The sequence below is a fragment of the Melospiza georgiana genome, chromosome 10, assembly GCF_028018845.1.
Source record: "Melospiza georgiana isolate bMelGeo1 chromosome 10, bMelGeo1.pri, whole genome shotgun sequence".
Lineage (NCBI taxonomy): Eukaryota > Metazoa > Chordata > Aves > Passeriformes > Passerellidae > Melospiza > Melospiza georgiana.
The window spans coordinates 19,384,109-19,407,540 of record NC_080439.1 but is presented as its reverse complement, the minus strand read 5'-3'; the positions used below and the strand labels follow the sequence as shown (position 1 = coordinate 19,407,540).

Genomic DNA, 23,432 nt, shown 5'->3' with positions numbered 1-23,432 from the left:
CCAGCTGACAAAATGGTATGAATTCAGTGCTGAGTCTGTTCTGAGTAGGACGCTGGACTGGAGCCTGAGAGCCCTTTGAAAATGAATTATCGTACAGCAGCTTGTACATGCTATGTAATCCAAGAATTTCCATTCTTGGAGGTTCCCCAGACTTGTGGTATCTACAGGGCCACGCTCGTGCATTTCATGTGTGGTATGTGCACGCTGAGGCAATGCTCACCTCGCCCTACTTGGAACTGCCGGGGGTTTGTTGGTGGTCGGTGTCGGAGGTGGCCTACGGGGGTAACAAATGATCTGCTGCACAGATGGCTGCGCCTGCACACTGGAGAACTGCCTGGGAGGCGATGACATCAGATCTCTGGATTGCGGATACACTGCAGCTCGGGCACTCGCTGTGTGCGCTGCGTATTCCCCGCACATCCCGGCCCACTCCCTTCTTAAGGGGTCTCGATTCGCCTCATCCGTCCGAAAGCGTGCCGGGAAAAGAGCCCAGTGCCTCTTCATAGGAGGCGGCACGGAATCGGTGCCGGGGTGTCACAGGGACCGTTTTCCTAAGAAATACTTTCTGGCATTTGAAACAAAGAGAGGCCAGCTAATCTTGCGAGCTGACACCCCTGCTTGCCTTCCCCGCTTCTGAAGCGCCACAAATCTCTCCGCCACGCAGGAAAGGGGGAAGAGCTGATGCATTTTCCCGCTGTCTCTGCGCACAGACAACAGCGCTGAACAATCTGCCGGCGGAGGGCTGGGCTCGTTCAGCGGCCTGCGCCGGGCCCGGTGCTGCAGCGGCCCTGCCCGGGCCTCCCGGAGCCTCCCGGAGCCTCCCGGAGCCGTGTGCCCGCACCGCCCCTGCCGTAGTTGGGACGCCCGGGCGGCGGAGCGGGGCCGGGGCCGGGGCCGGGGCGGGCCGGGCGCGCACGCGCAGACATGGCGGCCGTGCGGGTGCTGCGGCGGGCGCTGCGCTTGTGCCGGGGCCGCGCCGCCTCAGGGGCCCGGCCGCCCCCCGTGCCCCAGCGCATCGAGGAGAAGCGCCGAGCCGCGCTGCTCGGCGGCGGCCAGGCCCGCATCGACGCCCAGCACAAGCGGGTGAGCCCAGCACAGGTGGCCGGAGGGGACAGAGCCCTGTCCCGCAGCCGCCGGGCGCACGCTGGCCGGGGAGGGCAGGCCGTGCACGGCGGGGCTCCGTTCCGCTCTGGGCACTCGCGGCTTCGCGTGGTACTGCAGACACCCCTTTGCGGGAAGGCTTCCTCAAGCAGCGCTTAAGACTGCATTGCCTGTTACTCTGGGTAGAAAAAAGAACAATTGCTTTACTAATTCCTTTACCTCAGAGTGGTTATTGGTTGGCTGCAATATGTATGAGAGATAGGGTAGACAGAAGTTGCAACTTCTGCCTGTCAATGGTAAGTCAGTTCTAGGTTGCTTAACACTTCTGAGCAACAGCTTCATCTTTACACCACTGTTGGAAATTTAATCTGATCTCTAAGCTGACAGCAAAGAGTTAGAAGAGTGGAAATAAAGCGGATGAAAAGACAGGTGTGAGGGATGACAACAGGTGGGTTTTTAGTCTCCTGCCTCTGTCGTTCAGAATGTGGGCAGTGCTGATGGGAGTGACAGCAGAGGTTTCCTGTTTCTCTTTATCGCCTCTTGCTGGGAGACCTTTTCAGCGTGGTGCAAGGTGGTTTGTAGGCATCAAGGAGGTGGGAATGGCGATTCCCATGAAGGCTCCCTCAGCGATCACTCTGCCTGTCAGCAGTGTCCCTCTCCAGTAATACAACATGTGAAGAGAGTTCAGTCTTGCTGAGTTACATTCAAGACACTGACACACAAATATACAAGCGCCTCTGCATGTCTAGGGCCTGAAGCAGCTTATGTTTTATATAAACTAATACTTTGGCTTACATTAGGCTTTCCTGCATTTCCTGCTTTTCATGAGCTTTTTGGCCTGCTGGTCAGATGGTTTGTAAAAGCTGAGCTGTGTTACAGTGTCATGTTGATGCAGGGTCATGTCACCCCCTAAAGGAGACAACCCAGGTGCCCTGCCCTTTGCAGACAGATGGTGGCCATGGTTGGAAAGAACAGATTTGTTTGGTAGGTTAAGACATAAAGAACTTTGCAGTCATTTTTTACTACATAACAGTGAGCAAAGGACATGTATATCTGGTCAATTGATTCTGTTCTTGGCATTTCACCATTACTTTACTTTTGCCTGTAACAGTGTCCAGCTGGAAAAAAACCAGAAGGATTTTGTCAGGAGATCCCTGCAGGCTGTCACACTTCCTCTTCCCTCTTATTTACTGCAATCAAATAATATTTGAGCACAGTGAATTGAACCCTGAGCTGTTGGGGAGGACTGGTCTAGCTGTGGAAGGGTTCCCTGGTTAAGAATAGAAAAAAGGTCTCAATAGCAGCATTTAAATGTATAGGCAAAAATAGCTGTGATGCATTTATATCCTGTTGAAAGTCTCTGAGATTGTTTCCTTTCTCCTGTGGTAGTGCTGCTCCAACAGTCAGCCTTCTTTTCAGAGTCTGGCTTGCATTGGGTTTGTTTTTGAGGAGGATAATCACTGCACAGGCTATTTGCAGCTTTGGGGGCCTGCAGTTGCTTAATGGACCCTGTGTAACAGATCAGGTGAGGTTTTGCCTGATGAAACTGCATCTGCTGGGGGTCAGCAAACAGCCAGAATCACCTGGTGGCTCTGTTAATTGTTGCTTGCTCTGTTTCAGGGAAAGCTGACAGCAAGGGAACGAATTCTGCTGCTGTTGGACCCCGACAGTTTTGATGAATATGACATGTTTGTGGAACACAGATGTACTGACTTTGGGATGGACTCTAGCAAGAATAAGGTAGTTTTATTTCATAAAACTCTTGTTTCAGTGTCCTCTGCTGTGCAGCCAGCCCACTGGTTGAAAATGGGCTCTTCTGTTCACATATGATTTTTACTATTTGTTTTCTCTTTATGTATAATTTTGTTTTGTAAATTTGCTCTCATTACTCTTAGTTTCCATTTAATACCTTACAGAGTGTTCTGTTGTCTAAACTTGATACCTTTTTTATAAGGTCACTTGTTTGGTTCAAATACCTTCCTGGGAATTGTCTTAGATTTGCATTTTAGACAGTAGAGGAGGCTGCAGAGCTTTGTTGGTGCAATTTCATCAATCAGATCAGATTTGAGGGGAAAATCAAGGTAGATATTTCTGTTTCCCTACAGGTAGGATTAGAGTTCTTGGCTGAAACAACTCAGATCTATATTTATGCCTGCCAAACAATAGTCATAAAATCCTTGAGGTTTTACAATCTGATCTGAATGTTTGGGAGTCCCAGCATTTGTAGTGCTCTGTTAGCCATTTGCACCCTGCTTGCTGAGGCACTTTCTGGCTATGTGGCCATGTATCCTAAACCAGCATGGTACAGGGAGTTCCACACACACAGGGAAAATCTGTGCCCCTCAAAGTCTCTCATGATGTTGATGCCTGATAATGTTCTACCTGGGAAGAGTGTTCTGCTGTGCTCTGGTAGAAGGCACCAGTGAGCTGCTGGGGTGTCAGTGCCTGTTCACTGGGAATCTTCCTGCAGCCAAAGGCTGCTTGCTGTGGGGGGTTGGTGTAGGGTGAGGAGCTCTCTGTGTGTGCCCTGTGCTGCACACAGTAATTCCAACTTCTGTTTGTGCAGCTCTTAAACCACTTCCTTGGGTTTCAGTCCTTCAAGTTGTGGATGAGGGAGGGGACAGCAGGGTTGCAGCAGAGGTGCTGGGAGTGCCAAAGGTGAAGGATTTGTTTGTTGGGTCACACGGGAGGCTGATGACACTTGGTGCTGGGGAGGATGTTGTGTTAGACCTCCTCCCCTCTCAGGGGATAGCAGAGCAAACATCTTTTCTCCTCTGTTGTTTTTACTTTGTTCTCCAGCAAACTCAACTGCCAGAGCTGCCTCTCATTGAGTTACTCCATGCTGCATGTCACACTGTTGATAACAAATTGCTATTCTGAAAATAGGAGGAGCAGCAGAGTCCTGAGTGTGACAAGAGGGTTAATTTTTTCCTTGTGCTTCAGAATTCACCCTTCAGTGAGCTGCAGATTGTGTTTACAGAGCACAGTTTCACAACAGATGACCTAACTGTGGCCACTGAGCTGGAATATTAGTTTAGCATTGAATTTCTCAGAGTCCCTGGAACTTTCTGAGGGTAGGGTAGGACTTGTGCTCACATCCAGACTGCTTGTGGGCTGCTGGGGATTTTGGGAGTCACCTTCACGTGGCAGTGGCTGAAGTCCAGGTGTGTGCTGCTGTTGTGTGTGCCAGGGGCTGAGAGCAGTGCTGTGTGTGAGCCTGAGGAAAGGCACCAGGCAAGGGTGACCTTCCTGACAGCAGATCACTTGGGCATGAGTGCTCCTTAGAGTGTCCCTGCAGCACACACTTCCCTTTTTCCTTCCTTTTTTTTTTTTAATTTTAATACCAAACAACAAAAAGTACTTCAGTGCTTGAAATTCCCTTTTTTACTGACAAGCCAGCAAAGTTCCTTTCCTACTGTTGTCTTGAAAGACTTCTATATATTTTTTTATTAGAAAGATGAAGCACATTTTAAGACTCACAGGCTCCATTTCCTTGGCCAGTTCTTTCTTCCCTTATTTACAGTGTGAAAAATGGGACAGGTCAAGTTCAAGTATTTGAGGTGACTGTAATTATATTTTTGGATCTGTCCAGGATTGTTTTTCATCCTGTATCAACACCTCAGAGGTTTGTGCAGTATATCCATTCTTTCAAAACCATCAGCTAGTCCTGATAAAAGGTACATCCTGTCCTGTCTCTGAGGGCATGATTTGTCTTAATTTCAGATATTCTAAATTTGAAGGGAACCTGCTAAGTTCCATGATCCATAATGAAAATGTGATATTACCTCTAGTTTTCATTTTTACAGCTGGGGAAAATCTTTGTGGAGCTCCCACTGCAGACATGGAAGATGAGACCTCCCAGGAAATCAGTCTTTGCTTTGTCTTAGTAGGAGTTTGTGGAAGTTTTAGTAGGCATCATTTGTTGCATTTTCAATGAATTTGTCTGTTTTTCATGCAGTACCCTGGTGACAGTGTGGTGACTGGCCGTGGAAGGATTAATGGCAGACTAGCTTATGTTTTCAGCCAGGTAAGGTTTTTCTTGTTGTTAAGTAGTGGGAACTTACTTCAAAGGACAAGTTCACAATAGTTCAGCATGGCCATGTGCAATGTACCTGTGGGAGGAAGCAGGGCACCCTCAGACAAGAAGCAAAAAAGCTTGTGATAGCATATAAATAGATAAAATATACTTTTTATGTTAAAATATATTTTTTATATTAAAATAAAAGTACTTCAGAGGAAACATCTTAGGTAGAGACTTATCTTGGTCACTCACTGTGAAAGGCTTTCTTTCAGATCATTAGTAAGTGCTGCTCTGTTCTGGGCCACAAAGTAGCCTTTGTTCCATTTGCTGTCATGGCCAAAGTGGCTGTAGCTGTGTTACCTTGGAGCAAGGCAGAGACTCTGCCTTTTTTGTCTTGGATGTGTGCTCCCTCCAAGGAGAGTCACTGGTACATGGGCCTGAACGTGTGGAGAGGAGCCAAACACAAACCTTCATTTTGGAACACAAGTAGGGGGCAGTTTTTGTATTAGTAGAATTTAAGAGTGCCCCTTCATGATACACCCCTCCCTTTTTATATTTAATGACCTTTTTTCCCTCCAAATGGAGCTGCCTCCTGAGATGCTGAACCTTTTTGGTTCAAATGTCAGTCATGGCCATGCTGTCTCTGTCCACACAGTTTCTGGGGCTTCTTTGGGAGTGAGACTTGGTGGAATGCAACAGAGAAACTCCCTGGGAGCTGCCTCTGGGCTCTGTTTCTGCCAGGAGGTGTCAATATCCTCTTTTTCTTCTGGATCAATCCCAGGGCCTGTTAGAGATTTTTCTGCTTAGGCATTTTGGCTGACACAGTCCCTACAGCACCCCTTGGACATAACTCATGGGTCTGGAATGGTCATGTGTGTGCAGGTTTGTATTTCCTCCTTGTGAAGGATGCTTGTATTGAGCTGGGATCATCTGCAGGCTGCACTGAGGGAGTCAGTTGTTGTGAAGCAGCATACCAAATATAGAGCACTGTAGGATTATGTTGTTTACTAGCAATAATTGACAGCATTTTACTGAAATTATTCTTTCCCTAATCTGAAAGTTTGCTTTATTTTCAGGATTTTACTGTATTTGGAGGCAGTTTGTCTGGAGCTCATGCCCAGAAGATCTGCAAGGTAATATGGCACAGAAAAAAACAAAAAAAATTGTCAGCATTCTTTTTTCAGTCTGTTGTGATAATGACTTTGGAGAAAATGTTTGGTGACTGACTTTAGTGTGCTCTGACATGTGCCATGCCTGAGACTGGTGCCTCTGGAAACTTTCTGAGTGTGGGTGAGCGTTTCCAGGTAATGCACACTTTGTTACATTAAGTTATGTCTTCTACTCTACTGCAAAGGGTGAGAGACTTGCCAAGTACAAATATCAATTAACTACTCATTGTGCACTGGAGAAAAGAGGAATGAATTCAGAGAAACATTTTCCTCTAAACAGTGTGCTGTGAAAGTGTGTAATATTTAAAAAGAAAGCAAATGTAACAAGTAAACAGCCTGAAGATAATCAGTTTTACAACTCTGAGGTCACCTTGACCCTGAGAGTTTCTCTTATCAAACACTTGTGGCTATTTATTCCTGTTTGTCTGCTTGTCTTGTGAGAAGGGCAAGATTTTTGCTGTGGAAAGGCACAATGCCTTTTATGCTGTGGAAATAACTACTCTTTGCCATAGACTCCTCAGGAGTGTGTGGGTATAAAAGTAGAAAACTAGATAACAACTATTTGGTTTTACCTGGTCTTGATATTAGGAAGGACTTGAGTTACCCTTTCACACTGGAGCTTTGTGGTGTCCATACTGGGGAGGGATGGGATGGCACTGAAATGATGGGATGGTTTCTGGTGGGTTTTCTTTGATCTCTTCTTTCTAAAGCAGCAGGGTCTGATCACAAAACTTGAAAAAATGTGGGGCCTTCCTGGTTGGTGCTGTTCTTGGTGAGCCCCAAAGCTGGAAGGCTCTTGGGGAATGAGTTGCTTTGGGGGTCAGTCTTTGTCAGTGCTTTAGGAAGAACTTGGAAGAGCCTTGGGAAAGAAAATCCATATCCAGGTCCCTGGAAAACAGCAGAACATGTCAGGGAATTCTAGAACTGCACAGAAATAGTTACCACCAGCTCCTGTTTGGGCTGGAGTTTTGGGTCTCCTGCCCACTGACTTGAGTGGCACCAAGTGTCAACACTTGCTGTGTTTCTAGGCAATATAAAATTCAAGGCTGATGCTACAAGCACTCTGAAAGATGGGACTGGATTTGTAATTAGTTTTGCAATTAAGTTAAAGATTGTCTGAAATAATTTTATTACAATGATTGAAAGGACAGGGAAAAGCAACTTCAAAATTCAAAATGGGGATTAACTGATGTTTTACAAAAATTATTTAGGAGCTAAAGCAGATCTTGATGTTAAAACAGGTCTTAACATAATGTGCCAGTGCTGTAGTGTTATGAAAATGGCAGACATTTTACTGGAATTCAATAATCAGGAATATTTTGTGCAAGGAATGTAAGGAATTCAGTCCTCCTACTCAAGGCTCTGTTATAGTATTGTGCATGATCTTGAGGCAAGTAACCAAAATGATCAGAGCCCTAGAAAACAGGATGTGACTGAATTGATGGTGCTTAGCCTGGAAACATGAAGAGGAATATGAAGACTGAAGAAAGATTTGAGGTACTTGAATGTTCCCAAAAGTAAAGGCCAAGAATAGCTAATTGCTCTCCCTCACTGCTGTGTATCAAGACCAATGTAATGTTTAAATTTCTGGAGGAAAGATGTAATTTAGTCCTCCCAAAGAAGTTCTAAAAAGGGTAATCAAGCATTAGAATATACAGCTTAGAGAGATTCCACAGCCACCACTGCAACAAACTTTGAGGAGCAGAGGAGACACAACTGAGGGGATGTTGAGGCCCCTTATGAACAGGGGCAGCCCTCAGCTGCACAGCCCCTCTCCTGTGACCATGTCACTCACACTGCATTATCCAGTTCCAGTGCTGAGTGTGGAGATGCCCAGCTGGGAAGGCAGATATTCTTTGGGGTTCAGCTTAGCTGGGTCAGTACTGAGGAGTTTGTGTTCATCACTAGATCATGGATCAAGCTGCCATGGTTGGAGCCCCCGTGATTGGGCTGAATGACTCTGGAGGAGCCCGGATCCAGGAGGGAGTGGAGTCCTTGGCAGGCTATGCAGACATATTTTTGGTGAGTAGGCTGCTGCATGGCCAGGCTCTTTGGCATCCTCAAAGGTGGGCACAACATGCAAGTGGGTGTTTGTAAGTAGATGTTGAGGTTATTGTTCTGTTACAGCCAAAGGATAAAAGGATAATAAGACTCAGACCTTGGTTCTTTTCTTAGCTTTGGGCAAATGTACCCAAGGGTCATGCTGAGCTCTGTAAAGCTCTGTGATCCAGTGTGTAGTGAGAATGGGGATGTCCAGTGTTGATTGCTCTGCTGAAAGTTTTGTGTCCTAGACTTTTTCCCTAAGGTGCACTGCTGCTCATTTTTTCACAGAAATAACATTCTTTTATATGCTGCTGAAATACTTTTCATGAAGTTGCATGCACAGAACACTGTCCTTTCAGTAGGAAAGCAGGTGGGCTGTCAGGTCAATCAGATGCTGCCAGGTTTTGGGGTGCAGTCTGGGAGGAACAGTTACAGAAGTTGTTGTGACCCACTGCAGCACCAAGCAGTGTAGGTGGATTTTTGTACAACACACCGTCCATGCTGGATGGCAGCCATTCACCTTTGTGTAAAATTCAAGCCAGTGCAGAAACCTGATTTTAAAAAATCCCTCCCTCACCTGGTCAGTAAGCTTGCTTCTACCTCTGAGCACAGTACATACACATTCAAATATCAGGGACATCCACTCCTTCCCACTGCAGGCTCAGTGCAGGTTTTTCCCTGGCAGCATCTGCTGAGGTGGCTCATGCTATCTCCTTTGCAGTCATTGCATGGCAAAGGGAATCAGCTGTATGGGAACAGAAATAAGAAACTTGTTTTGGTTCAATTTGCATCAAGAGATTCTCTCCAGATATTTGTCTGCCAGTAGATAAAACAGTCCTGTTTGTGATGGTGAATTCTTGCAGAATCTGGGCACAGATTTAAAGATACACTTTGGTAAAACCAGCTGGGTTTTTTTTTCCCATTTTCAGAGAAATGTTTTGTGTTCTGGTGTCGTTCCCCAAATCTCCCTCATCATGGGTCCTTGTGCTGGTGGAGCCGTGTATTCTCCTGCCTTAACTGATTTCACATTCATGGTGAAGGTAAGGGTTTGTCCTGAGCTGCTGCTGGTGACATTGATCACACACTAAGTGACCATATGGGAACGGGTATTTTCCAATATGATCTCCTGCTTTGGATTTTTATTTTGCGTGAAAAGTTGAGAAAAACTTTCCCAGGTAACTTGTGGACAATTGCATTTTCAGTGGATTTTAAATGCAATGCAGCCTTTTAAAGAAATCTGTCCCTCTTCTTATTTTAAGGGAGGTTTCTAGAGGCTGTGGCTGTTCCTTGGGTGCTTTTGCAGCTTGGCACTGGCATTCACTGTTCCTGCTTCTCCCCTACCCCAGGACACATCCTACCTATTCATCACTGGGCCTGACGTGGTGAAGTCTGTCACCAATGAAGATGTCACCCAGGAGCAGCTTGGGGGTGCAAAGACACACACTGCAGTGTCTGGTGAGAGCTGGGGGCTTTACTGAACATGCTAATTGTGCTCAGAGTAAATGAGAGTAGTTCTGGCTAAACAGCCTGTGGGCCAATCCAGATGAGTCTAAGGGACAAAGCTCTGCCTAAGCACAGGGTCTGACTCTGCATCTGCTTTCCTGCAGCTCCTGTTTAGTAACACAACACAAAGAAGGGAGAGTTCTGGGGTTTGGAAGAGAAAGTAGCAAACCCACAAAAGATGCCAGAAGTGGGAATACTGTCAGGGAGTAGGGCTTAGTGAAGTCAGCCTGGGGTGGGGATTTTTTGTTTGTTGTCCAGACATTTGCATGGGTTGAAAGATTCTCAGCAGTCCCTTGTTTGCTCACTAATGTGATTGATTGAACTGCTTAACTACAAACCAAGTGGCAGTGTGAGCTGAAGCACTTCTTCCCTCTTTTCCCCTCTGTGAAAACGTCTGTGGGTCATGAATCTTCTCAAGACTCAAATGACTGTAGGTTCTCAAATTCTGTGTGAACTGAGCTGATGGTGAACCAAAACCACACACACAGATGCTGCCCAGATCCAGCCCTTTTATAAAAAGCACTTGTAGTCCAACACTTGGGTGCAGCACAGTAACCCAATCAGAGTTCCAGAAGGCTGGAGTCCAGGTAGGGCTGTGCCAGCTGATAAACCACTTCACATTATTTGACATATGAGGTCAACAATGCAGACCTGTTCTGGAGGAAGTTTGACACAGCACATGTTTTTTAGATATTTTTAGCTGGTCAGATTTGGTGGCTTAAGACTCCTGATTGTTAACAGCTCAAGTTTAAAGAGTCCTGCTGTTGCTTGTTTCTATCTTTATTGATATCTGTTTGGAAAGGAAGGCTTGCACAATGATTTCCATGCCTGCTGTGCTGTGTCTGGGCAGGAGTTGCACACAGAGCCTTTGAGAATGACATTGATGCTCTGCTGAACCTCCGGGAGTTCTTCAATTATTTACCCCTGAGCAACCGGGACCCGGCTCCAGTGTGCGAGTGCCATGATCCCAGGTAAGGGCAGCCTGGCTGAGCTCTGGGCTCTCTGGCCACTGCATTTCATGGCTTCTCTGGCTTATGGGCACAGAGATAGGGCTGTTCTGTGCCTGGGATCTTGGCAGATAATTCTGCATTCTCTATGTGAATATGGGAAGTGTTCCAACATGTGTGTGTTCGCTGTTAGGTTTAATTCTGTTTTCTGAAAGGGCTGTTGTCCAGGCTGTGTGCAGAATGCTGGGAAAAGCAATCTCTGCTCAGGTGGGCTGCCCAGTCCCTTAGAACAAGCAAGAGAGGTAGGAAACAGCACAGTGAGTGACAGTGGGGAGAACTTGCCCTGTTCTGTCAGCTGTGTCTGTTGGATGAGTTCTGCTCGTAAGGGTTAGAGGTGGGCAGGCAACAAGGAGGCAGAAAGCTTTGTGTGTTACATACTTGTCTCAGGCTCATTGTGGAGTTGGCAACATAATGCAGGAAGAACTTGAGCCATTTCAAGAGGGGAAAAATGGCAACTGTCTGGACTTTTATCAGGGAATTTTTCCAGGAGCTGAGAGACAGCCAGAGAGACAGCACAGGACACTGAGCAGGGAGCCTTGCTAGGGCTGGAAGGCAGAGAATGTCAGTGGAGTAAAAGCATTTTGACCCAAGCTCCAGTTGCACTCAAAACTCAGCCTTTCCCTAGGGAACCCTCAAGAGGCTGTTGCATTCTCCTGCATGGGAGTGGTGCCTGAATTAGTTCCTTTCAGCTCCTCACATGTGTGTGATATGTCTTGTGGCTCTTCATGTGTGATGATTTTAATCTGTGAGTCTGAAGGTTATTTTCTCTTCATCCCTCATTGTGCTTTTCAGTGTCTGTGTAAGTTTGTTTGAGGAGGTGCTTTTGGATTGATTTTACAAATCACTGTGCTGGTCCCTGAGATACATTTCTCACTTTTTAAAAAAGAGATTTGCCATTTTCTTTTAGAGAATGGCCTGACAGGTCAATTAATTACTAATCCTAAATTTTGCTGAGGTAGGTGTTGATCTTTAGGAGCTCATTAAACTGTGCCAGTCTGGTTCTGTTCTGTTCTCAGCTGCTCTGGTTTGTTAGTGACAAAACCAAAGCAAATCTCTTGTATTTGAGTTGGGGGATTATCTTTGAGGTTATCATGGTCTTTATAAGCATTCAACAAGTTTTACTGGGATAATTGATATCTACAGACTTGATTTTGGTGTTTTAATTTCACTGTAGAAGCAACAGTCCATTTTTTAAATCAATGTACTTTATAACAGGCAGTTTATTTGTGAGAAGCAGTGAGGTTGTAGCTACTAAAGTATAAGAGATTTGTGTCCCTTAAGAAAAAAAGAACTGATCTTTTACAAGGCATGAGATATAATAAAAGCAATTTGTACTAAGAACTTCAGTGTAGTAGCCTTTATACATGTGAAGGCAAATATATTTGTTAAATTTATTTGGTTTTATAGCAACATTTCCAATAGCTCTCCCATTTATTGTTCTAATGCACAGATTGGTATTATTTCATCTGGACAAACTGACATCTTAATAGATTCCTTCTGCTTGGGATTGATGTATTTGATCCTTACAGCTGCTCCAGTCCCAGTCTGTTCCTCTAGAGTAATTGCTTTCTTATTGCATTGTTTTCACCACACAAGAAATTGCCACAAATTAAATGTAACCTACTTGTGCTTTTATTGTGAAGTCCTGGGGCTGTTGAGGGTTGTTTGATTGGTTTGTTTTTCCCTCTATTCAGGTAAGTTGTTTCTGGTGTTGAAAAATGCCAGCCTTGGCTGCTGAAGCTTGTGTTGGTGAGTGTGTGTTGGCAGTGGCCTGGGTTCCAAGGGCTCACAAGCTTCTTGCAGTACCCAGCTGTCCCTGGTGAGATGTCCCCTGCCTTTGGGAGGTGTCTGATGCATTGCATTTGCTCCATGGCATGGTAGGATTTTACCTCTCTCTGTGTCTCTACAAACCTCTGGAGGAGGTTATTGCCAGCTGTTGGTAACCAAGAGCAGTTTGACTTGTGCACTGAATGAAACCCAGTGTCCATCTGGTGAGGGTGTCTCCAGCTGGCACAGGCTGTAACAATGAGCAGCAGTTCTGTCCCACCAAGTGGGAGCTGGGACAAACACCTCTGAAGCCCAGTGAGTGCAGCAGCAAGCTCCAGATGTCCTGTGTCTGTAGATATTTGAAGGAGCTTTTCAAACATGGTGTCCTGGATAATGTCTTTGTTTTGCTGATGAGTATTTTAATGCTGTTAAAATTTCCTTCAGCACTGTGAATTTATGGGAGCAATAATTTCATCTTTTCACTGCTATCCTTTGGGTACCACAGGTCACAGAGCTGTGTGGGACAGAGCTTGGAGCACATCTCTATCTACTTTACACTCAAGAAAGTTTAGAATTGTTTTTATCTTAGGGTTTAGTATGTTAAAACAAGTTTAACTTCTTCAGATTAAGGTTCCATTGTATCATTTTATGGAAGTGTTTGTGTGCAATATTTGTATTTGTATGGAAAAAGCACTTGAAGTGTTGTTGTCAGGTTTGTTCTATAAATGGCTGTGTCTCTTCCCTTCCCTGCAAGGGCTGTGCCTCCCTCATCCCATGTGTCTGAGGGAGCCCAGAGACAGCCATGGGGCTGCACTTTAAACTTTTGTCTGACTTTGTCAAACTGCACATCACTTTCTTCAGTTTTGAATTGTGTGGCTAGAGCCTTGTGTTGTCTTATTCAAAATGTACTAAACCATGGCATTGTTAAAATATTAATTCAGTAAGAACTCCCATGGAAACACCATTTGTTACAGAGATCACTATTTTTATGGAATAGCACAAATATTATACTCCCTGAAACCTTCTCAGTGGTGACTGATAAAAATTGACACCCTGCACTGAATCCTCAGACCCCGTGGGTGCCACTGCTGAGTGGATCCCTGATGAAGGTAATGTGATCAAAGCTGGGGAACTGATCCTGTCACTGCTGGGGTGGCAGGATCTGTGTTACAGGAAACCTCCACGTGGAAATGTGTCACTGTAAGTGGAGAAACAGGAGAGTCTTTAAACACAGTCTGTGAAGGGAAGACACAGGGTGGATATGTTTTCTCTGTATGATTTCTCTGCTCTCTGCTTGTTTGGGGTGGGGAAATGAGCATGGGAAGGTTTCCTGCAGCTCAGTGTGTTCAGAGCTCCGGGTGTCAGTGGGCAGGCAGTGAGTGTGCAGTTCTGAGGTGCTGTGTGTGACAGGGAGCCTCAGGCTGCCCTGGGACAAGGGCTCTGCCTGGCAGCTGCAGGGACTGGGCTCTGCTGCTGCTGCCCCGTGTGCCCTGCAGCCCTGCAGCCTCTGGGCTGTGCCCCCAGGGTGCCTTGAGAGGCTGACCCGGAACAGAGGCTGCACAGAGTTACAGGAATAAAGCAGGTATTTATTAAAAGGATACACCTTGGGCAGTACCAGAGCCCGACTGTGGCTCTGCCCAAGATGGACGACTGGTCACAAGTTTTCACACTTTTATACGTTTTGGTCCATTTGCATTTTGGGGTCAATTGTCCAATTACAGCTTCAGGTTATGAAGTTCCATCTCCTGGTTTGCTCTCCTCAGTTCGCTGTTGTTTATACTTTGGGCCTGAGGCTGTAACATTTGTCCTTGGTTCTCAAGCTGGAAAGGGATTGTTTTGTCTAACTACCCTGTGAAGAGAATTACTAACACTTAACATGAAGTTCAGAGTCACACACTAAGACAGTAGAGAATCTGAAAAATATGGAAGCTAAAACTTAAGGCATCAGCCACACCCGTGTATCCCGTGAGCCGGCAGTGCCCCCTGCAGCCCGGCCGCCTCCCGGCCGTGTCCGCACAGCCCCGCCGGGCCGGGCTGCTTGGGGCTTCCTCAGCACAGCTGCCTCTGGAAGAGGGGTCTCCTTCAGCAGGAGGCTGCTCAGGCTGCCCGAGATTAACAGAACCGGTTCTTTTCTCCATCTCTGAGGAGGTTCTGAAGTTTCTGAGAGGTGGAAATGTTTACTTGAATTTTTGGTCTTGGTGTTCTTTTGGTCTTTAAATGTTGTTGCTCACACTTGCTCTCCACAGTGACCGTCCTGTTCCAGAGCTGGACACCATTGTCCCAAGTGAGTCAGCCAAAGCCTATGATATGCTGGATATCATACACTCCGTAAGTCTGACAGTGTTCACATTAAAGATGCATATATTAATTACATTCTGGGTCTAAATAATGCACAGAAACCAGGAGAATGGCACTGAAGATATAGATACTGTTACTTATTTATTTCAATCTTCGTGAGTGACTTTCTACCTGTGTAGTAGCTACTTGTGAATGGGCAACAAAAACTGCAGGGGAAAAAATATATTTTAACAGAATCCCAAGATCTGTTTTCAGGATATATCTTATGCTCTATATACAGATGCAGGGTGATGCAATTTAATTCTTTCTGGGGTCAGAACCCCCCTTGAGTTCTGTTGCTTGGCCCCTCCCTGAACCTTGGTGTTTCTGTCTTGGATTCTGGCACTTCTGTATAAAAGTAATAAAGTACCCAGGATGCAGAGATTTACCCTTCCCTGTTTATGCTAAGAGATAATGTACATATGCAGTACAAGAAAATACATGTCTATTCTTTTGAAATTACAAAGTTTGCAACTGGCTTGCATTTAGACTCATTTTAGTGGTGAAAGCAAGCTCAGGGTATTTTTAATCCCTGGATTCTTCCACTGTGATTTTCAGCACTGTGTGTAATGAAAGTTAAAAGGTGGCATGTAATAGAAATCATTAGGTGAATTAGGAGAAAACCCTCAAGCCCTCCCACAGATTTTGGGAAGTATTACAGAAAGAAATAACACCACTTTTATACTGCTTACATTTTTCACAACTTTTTAAAACTGAGGCTAATGAAATGACTGGCACACTGCAGTGTATTTGGGAACAGCTGCCAAAAACAGATGGAACTGGGGAATCCTGCTGGAAGCCCAGGCAGCCATGTGTAGGTGTCGCTACTGCTCCATGGATGTTTCTGATCTCTTGGAACGTGCTGAGTTCTGATCGTGCCTCATGCACCAGGGCTGTCCCTGGCAGGGCAAACACAGCTCCAGCCCGAGGGAAGTGCAGCCACAGGGGTGTGTGTGGCTCCAGGTGGATGCTGCCTGGGCACTGTATTCCCTGCATTCCCTGGGGCCGGGCTGGTTTCTCCAGGAAAGGGCTCTGAGCTTGCCAAGAGAGCGAGATTACATCAAATGTGTCACCGGGAGCTTCTGGGCTCCAGGAAGTTACTGTTTCATCACTGGAAATCGCTCTGTAAGGCTGTTGCTAATTAAGAGGTGAGAAAGAAGTTCTTAACATGTGATTTGCATTTTGTTCTAAGCCAGGAAGAAAGGCTCCCTTCAGTCATAAAGGTGTTCCCTGATGGAACACTTAACTGAGTTTTGGTAGTTTCTGTACTTAATTCTTGCAGTGAAGGCTGCAAAGACTAAAAGGTTTCCCTCTCTCTCTTTCCTTCACAATTCTGCAAGTTCAGAACTCTTTTAAAAGTTGCAATACTAAGGTAGCTGAGTTTGTGTTTGCCTGTGTATTTATGCACCTCTGTTTGGCCTCATACTGCATACTCTGCCTGCCTCTCCCTTGCAGATTGTGGATGAGAGGGAATTCTTTGAGATCATGCCAAGCTATGCCAGGAACATCGTGGTTGGCTTTGCCAGGATGAACGGACGCACCGTTGGGATCGTGGGCAACCAGCCCAAAGTAGCCTCAGGTTAGAGCCCAGTGTGAGCTCTTACAGGGCCTTGCCTCTGTCTCTTTCCCTGCACACTGTATAAGGTCAGAGCTGTTGTGTTGTGTGCTCCTCCACTCATTCTGTGGTTTTCCACTGCTTGCTTTGTCTTGAACCTCACTGTAATACAGCTGTGAAATGAACTGCAAACCATTTCTTTAGTGGCTAACAAGGTGATCTTGCTCCCAGGTGATTAAATCAGTGCTGCATCCAGCCCAGGAGGAGCAGCAGCTGCACACAGGGTGGGGAGAAGAGCACCACTCATTTGGCAGCAGCCTGTAATTAACTGGGGTAACCATAGCATGGAAACCTCACACTTCCTTCCATGGCAGTAATAACCCTAAAACTCATCTGTAGGGTGAGGGGACTTTGCTATCTCACTGTAAGTGACCAGTGCAAAGCCTTCAGATGCACAAGTGTGGAGCTCTTTACCTCACATGGTTTGGATCTGAAGGTACCACGTGCAGCTCTAGCTAATATCACCCTTCATAACTGTCAGGGATTTTGCTTTCTCTCCTTACTCAGTAATTTCTGAAGTGACCTTCCCTAGTCAGAACATTGTGGTTTTCTCGTTTTTTTAAATTCTTGTATCTATTTGTTTGGAAAAATCAGATGACCCAGTATGGTATTTCATTCATTTCATCTCTACAAGATATGAGCATCAAGAAACTAGACAGAAGGTTTTAAAATAAATTTAACCTTCATTTAGCATTTTAAACTTTAACAGCTCATTTTAACATTTCATATAGAGGCTTTGATACAAAATGTGTTTTGTTTTAATATAGTTGTAAATAATATAATTCTAAATGGCACTGAAACAGAAACACTTCGCAGTGTGTCTACCAGAAATGCTGATTTTTCTCAAAAATTATCGGACTGTTTAATGTTTGTGGTTTTTTAATGGAGAACTCTGTTACCTTTCAGTATGACTGATCTGAAAAATACTAATGAAGAGAGAGTTACAGAAAAGTGTTTTAAATTACATGTATGATATTAAACTGTTATGTTTTGGGATAGAAAGACTTTGCACACAGGATCAGAAAAATGAAATGAGCCTTTGAGTGTAGCTTGTTCTGTCATCTTAGTTCTAAACCAGGAAAGCTTCATGGCAGATTATCTCCACATTATCTACAGATGAGCTTTTCCTTTGTTTTAAGAAGACAATACAGCTAAAATAGTGTGATTTTGAGTTACCTTGAATTACTGCAGATCCCTGGAGTGTCTAACCCCTTTTTCTGTGCTCTTAACCTCAGGGTGCTTAGACATAAACTCTTCTGTGAAAGGAGCCCGCTTTGTTCGGTTCTGCGATGCCTTCAACATCCCCCTGATCACGTTTGTGGATGTTCCTGGGTTTCTGCCAGGTATGCCTTACCCTTAGAGTTCACGTGGTGCATGGTGGTGTTGGTGCTAAAAATCCATGTTCAGAACTCGGAGAAGACTTTTGCTACGGTAGACTTCAACCAGGTGTTAAATTTCCACTTTTTGGGAATGAAATTCTGTATTCTAACTACAGTAGTCATCACAAAGGACAGTGAAATGTGCAAGAAATTGCAGGAAAATGAAATAGTGCCTAAATAACCAGTGTGTCAGGAGTCACAAGGCTTTGCTGGAATTATCTAAGGAGAGAGACACATCACACAGCCAGGTAATACTGCAGTCTCCAGCAGCCTGCCAGACACACTGGGATGGCCAGTTTGCCAGGGCCAGGCTTGGGGACACCATGCACTGGAAAGCTCTGTCCTACTGCCAAAAGCTGTGACTGGGACCTGTGCAAGGGGAAAACCTGCATTCCCTGGAGGTGCTGCCCTTGTTCTGAGTGGTGTGAGGTTACACTGATGGCTGTATTGTACCAAGGTAAATGCTGAGCTGTGCTTTCAGGTGTTGTTTGCCCTCCACAGCTCTTGCTGGGCAGGGTGGCAGCAGCAGGCCCTGCACAGGCTGTGCTGGGCCAGGGGAGGCAGTCCAGTGGTGTCCCTGTTTGTGGGACAGGATGAGGGGAGAGTTCACTGCTGGCTCTGGGAAGGGAGCAGTGGCAGCTGGGGCCAGTTGAGGATGTTCCACCCACATCTGCTGCACCTGCTGCCCAGAGGGGCTGTTACAGCCCTGTCACTCAGACCTAGGGCTCTGGGTAGACACAAAGGAGAAAATCCCAACCAAATAGTCTCAAGAGATAAAAACCAGTAAAGTTTACTGGAAAACCATAGAAAATTAAGGAACATTAGCAAAACAGTAAATGCAGCATAAGATCACTTATCAAAACATAGACTTAGACCACTGAACATAGAAAACCTTTAAACCCATTCAATGTCACATTCTGTAAGAAGAGAGAAGAAGAAGAAGGAAGGGAGAAAACCAGAAAGACAGAAAAGATACAGAAAAATAGCTTCCAGCTCCTAGGTTCCAGTGATGTACAACTCCAAGATAAAGGTAAAGGACAATGTGCTTGCCTCATGCTCAGGCTTCCTGAAGGCTCTTTGATGCTGCAAGACACTTCTCAGTGGAAAGTGACTGTCTTTAGAGGTACATCAGTGAGGAGAGGGCTGTGATGGGCCTGCTTTCAGCACAGGCTCTCTGAGCAGGTAGTAGTAAAATGACCCATTACAAAACAGGTTGAGAGAGGACTATAAATGTTATACAATCAAATCTAATGTTAATACTGTTGTATAAACCATGGTTTACCTTGAGGCCTCTGCAGTTCTCAAAGGATCAGAATGTGACTATTTCACATTCCAGTTCCTGTTTTAACACAATGGAGTTGGCACATTTTAACCAGGAGTTCCTCTCCTTCCTCCCCAGTGTAGGCTCAGCCACCTCCCCTGGTATGGACCAGGCAGTGGCTTGGTGTAAGCAGACACTCCAGCAATCCAGATTTGAGCAGTTGCTCAGAATCCAAGAACTGTTTCCATATAGCTAATTCAAAGTAGTGACTGCTACTGCACAATAAATATTGATTGTTACTACACAATAAAATTTGGTTTGAAAGCAGATAAACGGAAGAACAAAAAAAAAGACAAACCTGAAGAGATGAGACCTGAGGTTTGATTATGATCCAAAACCTGCTGTGTTTTAAGGAATTTGGCAAGATTAGCCCATTAGCATTAGAAATATCAGATTAACTAACAGATTCTCTTTCTTCCTGCTGGTCACATCTGGAGTCTTGAAGATGCTCTAAATGTATTTTGTTCCTATGAAGGTCCCATCTAGCTGAGCTTTGCTTCTCTGACCTTCCATACAAACAGCTGCTGCTCTGATGGTTGAGTTGCTCAGTATCTTGCAGAGAACACTGCCTGGCATGATCTTCTCCAGGGTATTAACATGGCTGTGGTGGTGGTCAGGTTTGCTCCTGGTGATGGATGATGGGCTTGTGTGTATTCCCTGGAGTGAAGCAGTTGCCTGTCCTTTGCAGGCACGGCTCAGGAGTACGGGGGGATTATTCGTCATGGTGCCAAGCTGCTCTTTGCCTTTGCAGAGGCAACTGTGCCTAAGATCACTGTCATCACTAGAAAGGTAAGCTGGCAAATTCCATGGAGGTCTTCCAGAGTTCCTTTTGAACTAGTGACAATTTTAGTTAAACCAAGCTTTGTCCATCTGTCCCAGTGGTGCTTTCTATCATTGTCACATCTGTGTTTGTCCCATTTGGTAACACCTCCTTGTATAACATTATGAGAGGCCACTTCTATTCCCAGACCTTAGTTCCTTCCTTCCTCTTGTCTCTTTACCCATCTGGAACTCCCAATTTCTGCTCCCTGCTTTCTCTCTGGAATGCCCTCACTCAAGTACTTGTCCTGTGTTACCCAGCCTGTCTCACTAAGGACATGCCATCTGTTTGCAGCAATTCTGCTTTCTTGCCTCTTGAGCCTCCCTCTGCAAAGCCAGCACTGGCTGCATCTGTCTTCTGCTGTCTGCAGGTTGAACACTGGTGTGGCTTCTTTTCCTCCCCAGAATTCTGCTATGCTCTACCTCATCTTCCTTTCTCCATAAGGTACCTGACACCCTACTGCCATAAGCTCTGGGGCTGGCACCTTACAACCTCAGCCTTCTCCTTGCTGCTCTGCCCCTCTTGCTCGCTTTTCTGATACTCTCTTGGCTTGTCATGGCAAAAATCAAGAAGAAATTTCTGTTCTTTGCCTTCTCTGATTTTTCCAAGTATTTCCATGCAGTACTTGTCCATCCTGCAGCCCTGCTGCACTGTTCAGTACTGCCCTGACAGGGACTGCACTGCAGTTTGCTCTGCAGTCCTGCAGTATCTGTTCATCACTGCTGTCTGGAGCATTTCCAGTTCCAGAGTGGAGCACTGCAGAGCCAGAGTGCTGCATTCCCTGGCCAGGAAATTCCAGAAGCACACTGCCTGCTTGGTTTGTGTGCATGTGCAGGGTGCAGGTTGAGGCCTGCTGGGTACACACTGACCCCTTCCTGCCTGCCTTGCAGAATGGGCTTTGTCAGCAGCCCCCTTCCTTGCTCTTTTGGGGCTCTGGCTGAAGTGGTGTCTGTTCCTAGGAGATGGCTGCCACAAAGTGGAGATGCTCACGCTTTCCTTCAGAGAAAAGCCCCAGCTGCTTGTCTCTGGACTAGGAAAGGTTGCAGGAGCAATGCAGGCTGTTGCTGCTGCAGGGCCACTCCTGGAGTGGCTGCCCTGGTTTGTGTCACAGGCCTATGGAGGTGCCTACGACGTGATGAGCTCCAAGCACTTGCGAGGAGATGTGAACTACGCCTGGCCCACAGCTGAGGTGGCCGTGATGGGAGCCAAGGTGAGTCCAGGCCCTCCTCACTGGGGTGCAGCAGTGCCCTGCCAGCAGCACCAGAGCCCTGCCAGCAGCACCAGAGCCCTGCCAGCACCATGGCAGGGCAATGCTCCCTCACCTGGAGGGCACGGCCTGAGGAACTGTCACTGACTGAGCCCTTCTGTTCCCAGGGTGCTGTCCAGATCATCTTCAGAGGAAAGGAGGCAAATGCAGAGGAGGAGTACGTGGATAAGTTTGCAAACCCTTTCCCTGCTGCTGTAAGAGGTATGGTTGTCTCCCACACTGTGTTTCACTTGGTTTAGCATTGCATGGAGATAAAGTTGTGCTACTGAGTAAACCTTTTGCTAACAATTAAGTTATTTAGGTAAGGTAGTTGTGTCTGAGTTAGAAAGGTGATGCTTAACCACAACCAGTGCATGTGGACATCTGGACACAGGACACATCTTCAGCTGCAAAGAGCCTGGTAAAAAGCAGGGACTGCTCTGTGAAGTGCATTTTCAATGATGTCAATAGTAGAAGGTGTCTCAAAATTCAGCCTTTTCCTTTACAGCACAGGTGCTTTGACAATCTTTTATACTGCCCTCAATGCAAAGCAGTGGCCTGAAGAAAGATTAGGGCCAGTTATGTTCTCCAGAACTCTCAGTTCTCAAGTTTTTCCATTGCTTCTACTTCCAGTTTTGGAGCAGTAACTGTGCTCTAAAAGGCAAGTTATATTCAGAATTAAAAAATAGACTCAGGAATGTTTCCTTCTCAGTCTATTTTAAATGTAGTTAATTTATAACTTGTGAATTTTTTTATTCCAGCTATTGTTTTGATTTTGCTTATGGGTTTTGATTAACTTATGGATTAGCCTAGGCACAGAAGGCTGGGAGGCAAACACTTCATGGTTGGTCAGGTTGAAGGTTTTTTTGTTTTCATCTTTTGCAGGGTTTGTTGATGACATCATCCAGCCTTCGACCACCCGCACTCGCATCTGCCATGACCTCGATGTCCTGGCCAGTAAATCCCAGTCCAGTCCTTGGAAGAAACACGCCAACATCCCACTGTGAGGGTGAGCAGGGGCTGCCCATGCTGGGAGACATTCTGAATATGAGTTCTGGTTAACTCTCTGGTTAATGGAGGGCTGCTTGGCAATAGAAATAGTTCTTTTAATTTTGATTTTTGCCAATAATCATCAATAAATCATAGCATATATTTAATCTGGGGGTCTGACCAGTTTGCCTCTCTAAACCCTTTCTTGGTGGTTAATACTCAACACACCCTGCCCTGCCTGCTGCAGGTGAGCTGTTACTAATTGCTCAAGGTCAAACATTCCTTGGCTCCCTCATTCTGTAGGCCCTGGAGGTGGCTCAGTCCTGCCTGAACCACCTCCCACCCCAAGGGAAGTTGGACCCCTGTGGAATTCAAGGGTATTCCACTGCCACAGACTTTGGAGTTTGGCTCCACCACTGACTGAGAGAGGAAAATCCTGAGCTTGGGTTCCAGGCCCTGCTGATCCCAGACTCAGTTGTTCTGTTCCTCTGTTAGTCTGGCCTGTGGCAGCTTTTCCCTGCTGCCTGCAGCAGCTGGGTCTGAGCCCCAGGACAGAGGTGGGTGGCACAGGGGAGGCACAGCCAGTCCACTCTTAAGAACAGCAGACAAAAAGGGCAGTTTTGGTGGGACATGCATACCCTCCCCCCTCAGCAGAGGCTGGAACAGAGACCTCCAGAGGCCCCTTCAGCCTCCTTTCTCTGGGATTATTTGCCAGCTTGGCCAGGAACCACTGCAGGAGCTGTTACTCTGATCAGCTCTGGGCCTGTGCTCACCTGTGCTCAGTAGAAGCTGCAGCTTCCCTCCAGCCCCAGAACAGTGAGGAACAGCCACTGTCACATTCAGTGCTGCTGCTGTGGGCACCTGGCTGCCCTGAGTAACTGGCATTTGTTGTGTGACAGAGCCTCCCTACCTGCACTGCAGCTGCTGCTGCTCACACCCAGCACGAGCCTGAAGGAGCAGAGCTAGGACAGCCATGGCCCAGGCAGCTTCTCTTCCCAGCAAGGTGCAGTGAGTAGAGCTGTGGAGCTTGAGCCTCTACCTGGGGGGGGAAAGCAACAGCTGAACATCATCTAAAAGCACAATATAAAAGGAGCAGTACAAGTAGGAGTTCCA

The 23,432-nt window shown here is 46.1% G+C and overlaps 1 protein-coding gene across 1 annotated transcript; it reads left to right on the top strand.

The window, feature by feature from the left end:
• The first annotated feature begins 924 nt into the window (after positions 1–924).
• Positions 925–22,492, top strand: PCCB (propionyl-CoA carboxylase subunit beta). The gene is made up of 15 exons (XM_058031618.1): positions 925–1,083; positions 2,722–2,841; positions 5,060–5,128; positions 6,199–6,255; positions 8,200–8,313; positions 9,264–9,374; positions 9,681–9,789; positions 10,688–10,808; positions 14,858–14,939; positions 16,404–16,527; positions 17,799–17,906; positions 19,952–20,052; positions 21,195–21,293; positions 21,458–21,551; positions 22,215–22,492. The coding sequence occupies exons 1-15, from the start codon at positions 925–927 to the stop codon at positions 22,334–22,336; spliced, it is 1,590 nt and encodes a 529-aa protein (XP_057887601.1). The 3' UTR covers positions 22,337–22,492.
• The last annotated feature ends 940 nt before the right edge of the window (positions 22,493–23,432 follow it).

Coding starts and splice junctions, on each gene's coding strand:
- PCCB (XM_058031618.1), top strand. CDS start 925: ATGGCGGCCGTGCGGGTGCTGCGGCGGGCGCTGCGCTTGTGCCGGGGC. Junction 14,940..16,403: donor TGCTGGATATCATACACTCC/GTAAGTCTGACA, acceptor TCTCCCTTGCAG/ATTGTGGATGAGAGGGAATT. Junction 17,907..19,951: donor TGTTCCTGGGTTTCTGCCAG/GTATGCCTTACC, acceptor TGTCCTTTGCAG/GCACGGCTCAGGAGTACGGG.